Genomic DNA, 13,422 nt, shown 5'->3' with positions numbered 1-13,422 from the left:
ACCAATAAACAGAGCAAATTTGTCCCCAAAACAAGGCAAATATTGCAGATTTTTCACTACCCCCCCCCTGGACAAATTATCCAATATATCCTCCACCCCCATGTACAAAAACTTTCTGAAAGAGCCCATTATTTCGAGGAGGGGGCTTTGCCCTAGATTTTGGCCTGGGAGTACTAGGTTTGCGAGATGACGAAATGATGTTCGAAAACACTTTGGTTTATGAATAAGTGCACTTTTTATATGCGCAGTCCACAAAATTCGATTGTTTTATGACAAAAAGGGCAGTGCATATTTTAAAAGTAATATTGTATATAGAAATATGTATCTAATAATGTATACATTGTCTTTTGAAGAAAAAATGTATCTGATTACGCAACCTGACCCCTTTAATTTGACCCTCACATCATATATGATTATTTTTGTTTCTTATCTTTTACAGAGCACAAAAATAATAATACAAATCATATAAAAATTATAACAACACACAAAACACAAAAATCTGATTGTAAATCGATAAGATCTTTGAACTTTTTTTTTTCTGAGTGAGAGAGAAAACAAAAAATCCATAATGGCAGATAGTTGTAGTAATTCGTCTGTTGGCTCGCCGTACGCAAGTAGTACTGACCTTCGCGGTGAGGATAGTGAAGAAATTATGGAGCGTGGACGACGCCGATCACGCAATCTTGGCTCCACAAGCAGCCGCAGAGCGGTCGGTGGACTGGACCTAGAGGATGTCGAAAATACAGTTCGTGGAATGCAACAAGATTATAATGACATGAAAACAGAATTTGTAAGTTATACCAATTATTTTATTTTCAAATGTCATTTCCGGATTGAGATTTTTTGGTCTTACAGTCAACTCTCTCTAATTCGAATATCTCTGCTATTCCAATCATTCTGTGATTCGAACTAAAATATTGGTCCTCTCACCTGAAAAGTGGTTTAAATTACTCTCTGTAATTCGAACATTTCTCTAAGTCGAATAAAATATTTGGTCCCTTGAAGATCGAATTAGAGAGAGTCAACTGTAGGTTTGTTTTTTGTAAGTCATCCATTTTGCCTCGCTGAGCTGGTAAGAAGATCTTGGATCTTTAAACATTTCGAATGAAGTTAAGGAGACAAATACCAATGTGGATAGAGAATCCTTTGAATAGTTTAGGATTCAGTACACCTAGGAAATAAAGTACAAATGGCAAATTTCCCTCAACAGAAACTTGAAAATTAGATTAATCGTGAATTAGTATATGTAATCACATGATAACGAGTGCAATTCGAATATAATTTTCCGAGTCCGAAAGGACGAGGAAAATTTGAAACAAAAAAATCACGAGTGCAATTTTCGAATTGTACGAGTTATTATGTGATTACGATGTTATGTGATTACGATGTAATCGCACAATGACTGTCACTACTTTTTCCCAGTTAGGAAAGTAAATTACAGAAATTACACTGAGAGTTTATCTTTTTCTCTTCTCTTTATGTCTTTCTTTTAGTGTTGTTTTGATTTTCTTTCTCACAAAATAAATTTCGAATGCAATTAAAACGTTCGATGCAAAAAAAATGTAAGAAAAACATTAAAATCAATTTTGTAAACATTGGCGACGCATTGGAGAGTGTGATTAACGATTAATTGCTCTCTACAGGATGCAATTAGCGATTAATTGCTCTCTTTGAGGGCGTGCCAAATAAGAAAAAATAACCCATCGTGCGATTATATTTCAAAGTTTTTCTCCTAATGTTTGTATCCCATGTCAAACTCAAATTAGCAGTCTCAACTCAAGTGGAGACTTTCGAAAACAAAAATTTTTGTCTATATTAAATTTAACCAACCACGGTGCTTTCTTTCGCTGCTGTAAAATTGGACTGAACTCTTCATGACCAAAACAAGAAACGCTTGGTTTTTTTTTATTTGAATAGCTAATTCTTTGTGGATTTTATAAAGTATCGTTCGTGATTCTCCTTTGAGAATCCCTGTCTCAGTCATCATTACGTTTATCAGCAAATAGGTTTCACATTAAGACTTTTTATCGTTCTTTCCCATTGCAACTTCTTAGTAAGATTAATATTCAATTAGAGTCAATCATCCAAGTTTTGATGGCTAAAGCCGATACAACCGCTCATATTTCATCAATCTGCAAATTGATTAGTCTAATTCGCAAGTGCTTATCTATCGAGAAATAACTTAGTCTAATTATCACTTGTGATTAGCATACAGTAAATAACCTTTTCTTCACTAACTTGCGACATTGCAAGCTAAATAAAACCCTCGTCTTTTATCATTCATGACTTTAATGCCACTTTTAAAGTCGCTTAATAAAGCAGTATTTTGTTGTGGATTCTGCTACTCGGCTCTTCATCTTTCTTCAGTACGGTAAATTTCGAGGCTAGCTTATTATTTTTTACCCTTATTACTACCGCCGTTTTTGGGTAAAATTCCATTTCTCGCACTAATATTCCACTTTCCACTCCGTAGCTTAAAAAGAATTTATGGGCAGTTATTGAAAAACGGATGAACATGGTCTTAGTGAAATCCTAATCCGGGAAGTGGAATCTTGTGTTCTAAGCGAAAAGTCTTTCATTGTATATAAAAATGTTGTCCAAGGCTGATCCAAAGAATGGTCAAAAAAAGTTATACTTTACTTTGATATTGTACCAAAAACAGAAAATATTTGTCTGTCTGAGAAAATACTATCTTATCATGATCAAAAGTGGTTGCACTTATGAAATGAAAAAATCATATCAAAATTCCATGCATTCTTTTCTCCTCCTTCGTAATAATAATACATCGCCTCATAACAATCACCCTATAATTTCTGTTGGTTTCACTCTCTTACCAACCCAACATATTTCATTGCGGCTAATATAGAAAACTATTTTCTGAACAAATTACGGCTATCTTCTCTACTGTCTGCCTATTCTCTTTGATTATCTCCTAGTTCTAGGCCATATTGTCCTCTACAAGAAGGGGTCACTAATATGTGCTCATTCTGACCAAAAATGAATTTTCCATTCTTCTTTGTTTCATTCCTATTTAGTTAAATGCCTGCCTTAATTTATTTGTGTTACTTCCCAGATCAGCCTAGATAATCTTTTTCCCTGACTAATGATGCTTTTGTCTTAGCATTTTTGTGATTAACTACTTCATCAACAGTATCGGGTGATTAAAAAATACCCCTTTCGGTTTTGAGGTTATTTCCTAAAATTTCAGAGATAACTTCCCCATTAAAAGTAATTCTGAGTTGAAGAAAGATTTTGTTTGGTGTCAGTAAGTAAGAGGTTTTCAAAATGCCCAAAACTTTTTTTTGAGTCAGTCAATAGACTTTGTGTGATTCATCTTATCATAGTCTGTTCTTCATCATTGCTGATAATCTGTTACCATAACAACAGATAATCCTAAGCTTTTAAGTAATGCTGGTTTCCATTCAGTGATTCTAGATAATTATGACGTTCTGATATCGTTTGTTGTGTCTGTCAAAGGGTTAAAGTTGTTGCATAAAAAATCAGAAGCTATTGGTTAGGACATTCATTTGGTTTTCAATATCCTATAAGAACTTATAAGGCTTTTTATATACGGTACTTTATAGGCCCTCTAAGCTAGATCTTGTCCAAACGAACATAAAGACTTTGCTAAATTTCAATGTATTTTTTTTTTACTGTTTGACTCTTCCCCATGTGATTTAAATAACAGTACTCTTCCCAGATTTTTTGTGATATTTAGGGTTGGCGTTAAGTGCATACTGAAGGCTCTATGTAATCGGAAAAAAACAAGGCTTCGTTTTTTCGATTACTCCATTGGCTGATGTTATGATGCACCATGAGCTTAGCCTAGTTAATGTTCATAGCTTTACTGTGTCATCAGATACCTAGTCTTGTCAAAGGAAAGACTAGACTAAGATGTTATTATTTTCTTTTGTGAAAAACAAGGCTCGTTTTTTCAATTACTCCATTGGCTAGTGTTATAGCGGTATCATAGCTTTACTGTGTCATCAGGCTCATATTCTCGATGAAGGAGAGACTAGACTATAAGATGTTACTAGTTTTTCTCTATTTCTCTTAGTCCTGCTAATACAATTAACCAATACAGTCGGTAAACATATCGATGCTTCAGCAAATACAAGGATACTACTAAATCAACATTTGAGCAAGAAAGATCGCTCTCCTAATAAAGATCCGAGTCATTGTTTTGTGTCGAATAACCTTATTTGTACTTGTTACCAAACATTTTGCAATGATTGACCAATAATTTTGGTCATCTAACATAAATTTGTTTGAATTTTGGGTTCAATTTCAATCAATCCATAGATTTTTACGGATTTACACTTTGAGACGATAGTCAGTGTCACGAAGTCAATTGATGACCAAAGACTAAATTTATAAGAACATCAAGGATATAGAAGCTCGGGACAAGAAAAAGACCTGTTTTTTTCTTAGTAGAGTAACTGTCTAATAATTTACATCTAGAGACAAAGTGAAATCGTTTTTCCCTACTTTATTTTGATTTATATGAAAAAAATTTGGAAACCAGGGGCTAATTCAAGTGCCTACAAAAAGAGCTGTGATATTCATGTTGTCCATACAGACACTAATGTTTTAAGTGACGAAAGACTCGTAGTAAAGACGAAAATGATTTATCATATGTGACTAGAGACACCACCTTATATGGTCAAAATTTTCAAATCTCTTAATGATAGAAACCAGTCCATTTACCATAATGTAATATGCATTCTTTATCATAAGAGCTAATTATACGTCAAGAAAAATAGTTCTTTCCCACACGTAACACCAACAAACAGAATTTTTTAAAAATACAAAAGACATTTATATAATCTACGTATAAACAATCTATTCATTGGATTGGTTCGTATAGTAAGTCGAGGAGGAGGTATTTCAATCGATCGTTTTACAGTAATAGTACTAAACCCTTTTTGAAACCACTTGCGGTGGAGTGAGAGATATTCCTCCTTGTACGTCTATTCGTCTTATCATTTTTGTTGGTTGATTTATTTTGTGACTTTTTACCCAGAAAAAAGTTTTTATTTTACATTGGAAAGAGGAATTCATAATGGCAGTTGTTCAAGCACCGCTCGCTTTGCTGCAATACAATCGCGATGACGAGCAGTCAATACTGGTAAATAATCGAGTTTTGTTTTTTGGATCCTTTTCTTTAGTTTCAGTTTATGTGCTTTCTTATTTGGTCATTGGATAATGGACCAGCTTCTGAAAGACGAGGGTCTAAAGTTAAGAATGTATCCGAAAATAGCATTGTATACAAAGCTCTCCTTTTGCATTTTCTTTGCCAGACATCCTCCTTATACTGGCGTTGGGGATATTATTTTACTGAATTTCTCTATGATACATAGTTTTTGGTTCAGCCATTGATTATGCATTTAGTGCAATTTGTATAAATTTTTTCTTAATGAAAGTCAAATCCAGTTCACTTGTTAAAATAATATCAACCTAGAATGTTTTCAAGTTGGGAGGAGGGAAGAGAAATAAATTGACTGTAGCCTATAATCAAAATAATTGTCATATATCCCTCATTCGTTTTAATTGAACTCAATATCCAATCGTCCAAAATGGTACCTTTGAAACGCGACAGCACTTATTACCAAAACCCTTTAATTAACCTATGATTGGTCCAAGTTTACTTTTGATGCTTCACTTTGTAGTCTTGTTATATCCAAACAAAGTCTTCATTCGTAATATTCATACTGCAATATTTTCTACTGAAAACACCCGATTTCTGCAAGTAGTTGCAAATTTAAGCTAGAGATAAGCTGTTTAAAGTTTATCATTTCTGGCAAAAACCGGAGTCTTTCCATAGAAAACTTTTCGTAATGAATATCATGAATTCAATCTGTGTTCAAGTAGTTCAAGTACCTCATTTTTAAGGACTGACACACCCCTGAGCACAGGTCGGAGGAGTAATTCTGATACTAATAATTCGGCGAATTGAAAATGCTTTAAAGATTAACATTTTTTCAATAGAATGTTGAGGTTACTTTTTGGACCTACCGGGAGGTCCTTTAATTTGACCGTTGTCCGTTCGTCTGTTACAAGCTTTTCTCGGGATTGGCTCATTAGTTTTTTTTTAATTTTTTGCACAATGATACAAAATGGCAATGCCTGAAAAGATTTTTGAAAAAAATTTTTGGGGGGCAAATTTGGGCCAAAAACTACCTAAAAATAAGGTTTTTTGGACTTTGTGCAAAATTGCTTCATTAGTTTTTCCTGATTTTTGGCAGAAAGATAGAGTGCAAGGTACCCTAAAATGTGGCTGAAGTAATTTTTCTCGGAAAATTTTTTTTTCGTCGTCAAATACGGATTTTGGGCCAAAAACTACCTAAAAATAAGGTTTTTTGGACTTTGTGCAAAATTGCTTCATCAGTTTTTCCTGATTTTTGGCAGAAAGATAGAGTGCAAGGCACCCTAAAATGTGGCTGAAGTAATTTTTCTCGGAAAATTTTTTTTCGTCGTCAAATACGGATTTTCGCTTTTTTGGGGAAATTCCCTTTTACCATTTTCCTGTTAGCAGCTTTTCTCGGGATTGGCTCATTATTTTTTTTTTTTTTTTGCACAATGATACAAAATAGCAAGGCCTGAAAAGTGACGGAGCCCGATTTTTGAAAAAAAATTTTTGGGGGCAAATTTGGGCCAAAAACTACCTAAAATAAGGTTTTTGTTTTTTGGACTTTGTGCAAAATTGCTTCATTAGTTTTTCCTGATTTTTGGCAGAAAGATAGAGTGCAAGGCATCCTAAAATGTGGCTGAAGTAATTTTTTTCGGAAAATTTTTTTTCGTCGTCAAATACGGATTTTCGCAAATTTGGGCCAAAAACTACCTAAAAATAAGGTCTTTTTTTGGACTTGGTGCAAAATTGCTTCATTAGTTTTTCCTGATTTTTGGCAGAAAGATGGAGTGCAGGGTACCCTAAAATTTGGCTTAAGTAATTTTTCTCGGAAAATATTTTTTGTCGTAAAATACGAATTTTCTTTTTGGGGGGAAATTCTGTTTTACCATTTTCCTGTTAGCAGCTTTTCTCGGGATCGGCTTTTTATTTTATTTTTTTTTCATTTTTTGCACAATGATACAAAAAAGCAATGCCTATAAGTGACGGAGCCCGATTTTGAAAAAAAAATTTGGGGTATATTTGGGCCAAAAACTACCTAAAAATAAGGTTTTTTGGACTTGGTGCAAAATTGCTTCATTAGTTTTTCCTGATTTTTGTCAGAAAGATAGAGTGCTAGGTACCTTAAAATGTGGCTGAAGTAATTTTTCTAAGGAAAATTTTTTTTTGTCATAAAATTTTCAAAAAAAGACGACCAAGTTACACAATGATAAAAGAAAATAAATCAGACGTTTTTGCATTGTTCTAAAACTTATTGTGTTTGCTCAATACCAATAGTAAAATATGTAGAATACCTACTTTTATCTGATATTGATCAAGGTAGGTCCATTCAGCATGTTGCTTGTTTCTTTTCGCGTGATTCTGCAATACCACTATCTTGCATCGAACAAAAATGACAAAAATGTTTTCCTTGGCTGACATTAACTGTGTATATAACAGGGTTGTGTAATGGGCGAAAAGAAAACGCGAACATTTTGAAAGTATACTAACTAATGGTTGTATTTGAATAATTTTTTTTTCTGCCGACTTCCTTTTTAACGGCGCCAAGTCTGTTGTATCAGTAGAATGAAACCATGCAAGCTCCTACATACTCTCTTTTTTATATACAAGCATACCTTTTATAAGCATACTTTGGCTCAAATTCGGTAAAAAATAAGCATAAATGCTAAGCATACCTTTTCTAAAACGCTGACTTTTTTAGGGTTACTTTTAAAGCTATTTGAGCTTTCTTAGACCAAGTCTACGCATATAAATAAGCATAAATTTAGGCTGAAAATGAAATTTTGCTAAGCATATTGAGCCTCGACCCGATTTTTCCGTATGCTTATAAATAAAAAAGAGTGTATTTTATTGCCTTCAATAGAGAGTTAGATAAAAAGAGATTTCCTTCTCAACTCAAATTTGTTGTGTTTTATGGTTCCTTCTTAAGATTTAGTTTTTCCATCTACCTTATTATCCAGTTATCATCTGTGTGGATTAAATTATCATACCCGAATTTATTTTTGCTTCCTTTGTTTATCTATAACCGATCTATTACATTCCTTCTCCTTAATCCTTTTAATGATTTTTGAGGATTTCTGAAAGAATTTCTTTGCAAGTTAAAAAGATTTTATTACAAAATATATTAAAAGAATGCTAAAACGTAAGTCTACGACCGCAAACGGAGGCCACCCGAAGGCTCCTCTTTCAATAGCCAAGGCGTGGGTGCCACCTTTTCTCACTGGATTGATCCCTTAACCCTTTAAGTACCGCGGTCATTTTTTTCTAAGCTTTTTGAAGAAAATCGCTAGTTCAAACTTTAAAGGCTTATATCTCCGGATCTAGAAGGACCTGCTGCGCAGACCTGCCTGAATGATAGAAAGGTGCCCAGTAGTAAAACTTCAATTAATTAGCTAGAGGACAGAATCAAGTAAAGCAGGGCTAATTTTGGAAGTTTTTGGATCACACGGGGGCGACGTTGAGAGGATACCGTTTAGTTTTGTTTATCCGTGAGACCGATTGAACGCCTATATTTTCAATTAAACTTGCTCTTGGATTTCTACAAACTTATTTTAATATTTTATTAAGGGAAAGAGGGTGCAGCATATTGTCTCAAAAGCAGAGTGATTTAGCCTGGAATTGTCGGAATTGTCACATCAACGGTTGCGTCTCTTTCTTGCTCTTCTTTGCTATGTATGGCCTCTCTTAACGATTTTAGTACTAGAGTGTATGAATGATGGAAAAGCTTAAACTGACTAAAGACAAGACTAAAAAAGATACAATTTTTATAGTTTGACTTGCTAATGCTTGAGCTAAGTGCCTGAATTTTAAAATTGTCTCTGCCCCGATAAAAATAGAGTTAAAAGTTCAAACACCGGTGAGTTATCAAAATCAAAGTCGGTTAAGTTTTATTTTATTCATAGTCATCCGGTAGATTTTAAAAACTCCACAGAGTCATTGGGACCATGGGATGGATTGAGATGAGTTGGGTTACAAGGTGATCAATAATATGATAGTTATGTCTTAACTTTATGACGGTTGAAACAGAAAAAACAAATTAGATTAAATGTTTTTTATTTACATCTTCAGACTGGTATTCGTAATCAATCGCAATCACAAAAACGTCGCATTCTCGATCTTGAAAACCAATTCGAAGATGCTCGAGTACGAATCGATAAACTTTTACAACGAAAATCGATTCGTCGAAACACATACGATTCGGTATCGAATTCTTCATCGTTCGTAACTCCTTCAGCTTCGTTTACATCGGAACGATCTTCGCATTCATCAAAAATGAACATCGATAGAAGCGATTCAATGGATTCGACGTCATCAACAGAATTACACAAAACTCAAATCAACATCAATCCAGCGAATAATACTAAACAAACTTTCGGTACTGTTACTCTTACAGTAAAAGTTGATGAAGATTAACGGGAATTATTGATTTGATTGATTGATTGATTGATTGATTGATTGATTGATTGATTGATTGATTGATTGATTGATTGATTGATTGATTGATTGATTGATTGATTGATTGATTGATTGATTGATTGATTGATTGATTGATTGATTGATTGATTGATTGATTGATTGATTGATTGATTGATTGATTGATGAATTGATTGATTGATGAATTGATTGATTGATTGATGAATTGATTGATTGATTGTACTGTTGACAATGAAGGATCAGAGGGTAATGGTTCAAAATGTAATGTTTACTCTTTTTAACGATATTACAAATATTACTAACCGCGAATTCGTAAGGGACGGAAAAATCTTTTTTGCGAATGAGAAAAGTGTTGTGATATGATAAAAAATTGATACAGATCTTTCGAAATTTAGTATCTGATATTTCCGTCTCTTATCCATTTCTATCTACGATTACATACGTCATTCTCAACTTTCTAATAAAAATCAAGCGACCTTCCAAAAGTGCTGCATTATTGCAAAGTATCATGAAAATGTATAAAAGGGCATATTTTGTACTCTCCATTTCAATTTTATCGGGGAAAACTTCGTCGGGGAAAAGTGACGAAATTTCGGCCAAGTGACGAATATTTTTCCCCGACGAAAATTTTCCCCGGCCTTAATGCGTTTACCAAAACCAGCAAGTGACGAATAATTTTCCCCGACGAAGTTTTCCCCGATAAGGTAATAGAAATGGTTGTTAAAATCATCCAAAGAGCTAGAACAACCTAGAAAATGTCTACGCAGTAAGAATTTCAACGCAACTTGTTTAACCCTTTGAGTGCCAGGGTCTTTTTTTCTAAGTTTTTTTTTAAAAATCGCTAGTTCAAACTTTAAGGGCTTATATCTCCTGATCTAGAAAGAATTAGAAGCTCGTATATAGCTCGTTGGATAGCTTAGAGTCTCCTCTTTCTTTTGGGCGCCTTCGGCGCCGCCCGATTGAGGAAGGGCGTGGTGGGCGGCGGCCAAGGGGGGGTACGTTAGGGGAATTAAAGCAGTCAGGTCCGCTGCGCGGACCTGACTGAACTGATGGAAAGGTGCCCAGTGGTAAAACTTCAAATCAATTCACTAGAAGACAGAATAAAGTAAAACAGGGCCAAATTTGGAGGTTCTTGGATCACTCGTTGACCAAAAATAGTCAAAAAACGGTCAGAATCTCAAAAAAGTGAATTTTTGTCAATTTTTTGCATTTTTTTGACTTTTTTGCTTAAAATCTCGCTGGAAAGACTCATTTTTGAAATTCTTTTTGCTTGACCATAAAGGACAATCTAATTCCTACGAGTTCGACCAAAAATAACGATTTCTAACTCAAACTGGGCATTACAGGAGGGCTTCGCCCTCCTATATAGCCCATGTCGTATATATACGACATCGGCACTTAAAGGGTTAATGTATATTATCAATTTTCTAGGGATTATTTTTCATGGATTATTTTTCTTGTGATTATTATAATTAACAAAATTTCCCCGTTTCTTTTTTTTTCGCTCACGTTGTACAATGTTTAGAATTTATATAAGAGAAACTTACGGTTTATATAAAAATAGGTTATAGGGTTTTTTAAACGAAAAAAAAAATTGTTTTGTTCTTTATTTATGAAATTTATTCAGGGTTTTGTTTCCTTCAGTTTCGATTCAGTGACTTTCGACGTCACCCAGTCGGGGGGCACTACTTTATATTAAATTACTTTGAATTGAATTGAATACCCTTGTCGATCAACGGGGGTCTTCCACTGAGGATCGAAAAATGGACCCTACGTGGGACGTGTTTTTTTTTTCTCCAAAATTTGAGAAAAAAGTGACCTTGAATCTTAACTTGTGTGTGACTGAAATTCAGAAATTTTCCACTTTTTCCAATTTTCCCCAAATAGGTAACGTTCATTTTTTGATTTTGCAAAAATTGTTTTTCGTTTAATTTTTCCAAAATTTGAGAAAAATATCTACCCCCTCCACTACCGTGAGCATCACAGTTTGGCTCTGAAATCAAACCTGTGACGACACTAAGAGAATTTCATAACACAAGGTCTCAGTGTAATTACAATACAATGCAAGAAATAACAGACGGTTTGATCAGCATAACCATCCAAGATTTTCAGTCTCATTTGGACTTAAAACAGTATGTAAACTATTTTCTCAATATCACAAAATACCTTCTAAAAAAACAAAAAAACCTTTCCTCCTTCTGTGTTTTCAAGTTGTAATTTCCATTGTTTTGGCCATGCATGATGATCAAAAAGAATTTGGATCATTGTTCAGGGTTACTTTTATCCTCGCTAAATAGAATTGAATACGATTTTTAAAAGTTCATTTTAATTAATTCAAAAATTTTTTAATCAAGAGGGCTAGCTCCTAGTAGTAACGTAGTTCTTTAAAAAAATACTGAGTACGACAGACCTATATTTTAAAATTTTCGGTTTTGACAAGTATCAAATTCACTGGGACCGGCGGAAAAGATCACCTTTTGGAATAGTTTTCTTTAAAAACAAATTTTAAACCAAACGAAAATATCTTGAGTGGAACCAAGCCCCTTGGAGCGCCAATGGAGTTGCTTCATTTTTCTTTTGACCAATAGCGTGCAAGCTGTGCTCGAAAAAGTGCGATCAAAGCGCGCGCAAGTGGAGACCGACCTTTACATGATCCCCAAATGTACAACAGTAATTACTAAACTATTAATTATGGAAATGTCATTTAATTGAATCGAAATAATAGACAGACTTTGTTATGATTCTCTAACACTGACTCTTTTTACAAAGCATTGATGATATTTTTTTGTTGTGTTTTCAATGACGGGAATAATAATGTCAACTTTGAACTTTATCCAAGATCTTGGATGGTCGTCATGGTTACGATGGCACGATGAATAGAATCTCGATTCTACTTTTATTTTTTCTCCGTTATGAATATTATGATTCTCTATCAAATCACTGACTCTTTTTTTCAAAGCGTTGATGACATTTTGAGTTGTGTTTTCTTCAACGCCACGGCGCAAATGAAAATATCAATTGCGGTGGATTGTCGTCATGGTTACTTTTCTCTGCGTTAATTGAGCGCTGAATAGAATCTCTATTATTCGCCGTATCAAAGGTCGATATATGATTTCGACATGTGTGATTTTCGATTTTCACACGGTTTACATTTTCAGTCATTTTTTCACCGCTCAAGGCTGCACTGTAAGGGTCCGATTTTGAAAGCCATTTTTTGGTGGTACAAGTCCCCCTGGCTGGCTGAATCTGTATCCATAGAAAAGGTCTGCGATTTTTTTGTTGACACTCTTCTAACTCTTTTCGCAAAAGATGATAAGCAGATCAAAAGCCCTAAAAAAGGGGGGTCAAAAATAAGCGGAGCACGAATAACGACTGTGAAGTATCCATCATATCGCGGAAAAATACCAAAAAATTTCTGCGCATGCTCAAAGTATTACTAGAAGCAAAAAGAAAGATGGCGGACGTTTAAATCAAAACGAAAGGGAACTTCAAGGTCAAATTGGCTGGAAACTCACACCCACAAGAAAAGATGAAATTTCTCGTGTAATTACACTTTTGTTCATTTTATTTAAAAAAAGCTTTGTCCAGGCTTTTCCCTATTATCACTCCTTTACATTGTCAGTATAATATTATGCTATTATCAATTTTTTGGCGCGGTCTTCTTGCTGCTTTTTGCACTTGCATTGGGCTATTCCAGTTTATTGCTTTCAAGAAAGTCCGGAATTTCTGTAACAAATTTACAAAATACCTATCAAAACCGTGGAATTCCGTTACTGTAACCTAAAACTAGGTCACAGTGTGGATCTAAACCACACTGAAACGACCGCCTTCCATCAGCATCACGCATCACGCTCGTGAAA

General features: G+C 34.4%; 1 protein-coding gene across 1 annotated transcript; it reads left to right on the top strand.

Annotated features, from left to right (window-relative positions):
• Window positions 1-443: 443 nt before the first annotated feature.
• LOC136798902 (uncharacterized) lies at window positions 444-9,938 on the top strand. The gene is made up of 2 exons (XM_067055567.1): window positions 444-790; window positions 9,197-9,938. The coding sequence occupies exons 1-2, from the start codon at window positions 569-571 to the stop codon at window positions 9,539-9,541; spliced, it is 567 nt and encodes a 188-aa protein (XP_066911668.1). The 5' UTR covers window positions 444-568; the 3' UTR covers window positions 9,542-9,938.
• Window positions 9,939-13,422: the final 3,484 nt, after the last annotated feature.

The sequence above is a fragment of the Clytia hemisphaerica genome, unplaced genomic scaffold, assembly GCF_902728285.1.
Source record: "Clytia hemisphaerica strain Z4C2 unplaced genomic scaffold, Clytia hemisphaerica genome assembly, whole genome shotgun sequence".
Taxonomy (NCBI): Eukaryota; Metazoa; Cnidaria; class Hydrozoa; order Leptothecata; family Clytiidae; genus Clytia; species Clytia hemisphaerica.
Note: the sequence above shows the minus strand (reverse complement) of the source record. Positions and strands in the feature narration are given on the sequence as shown.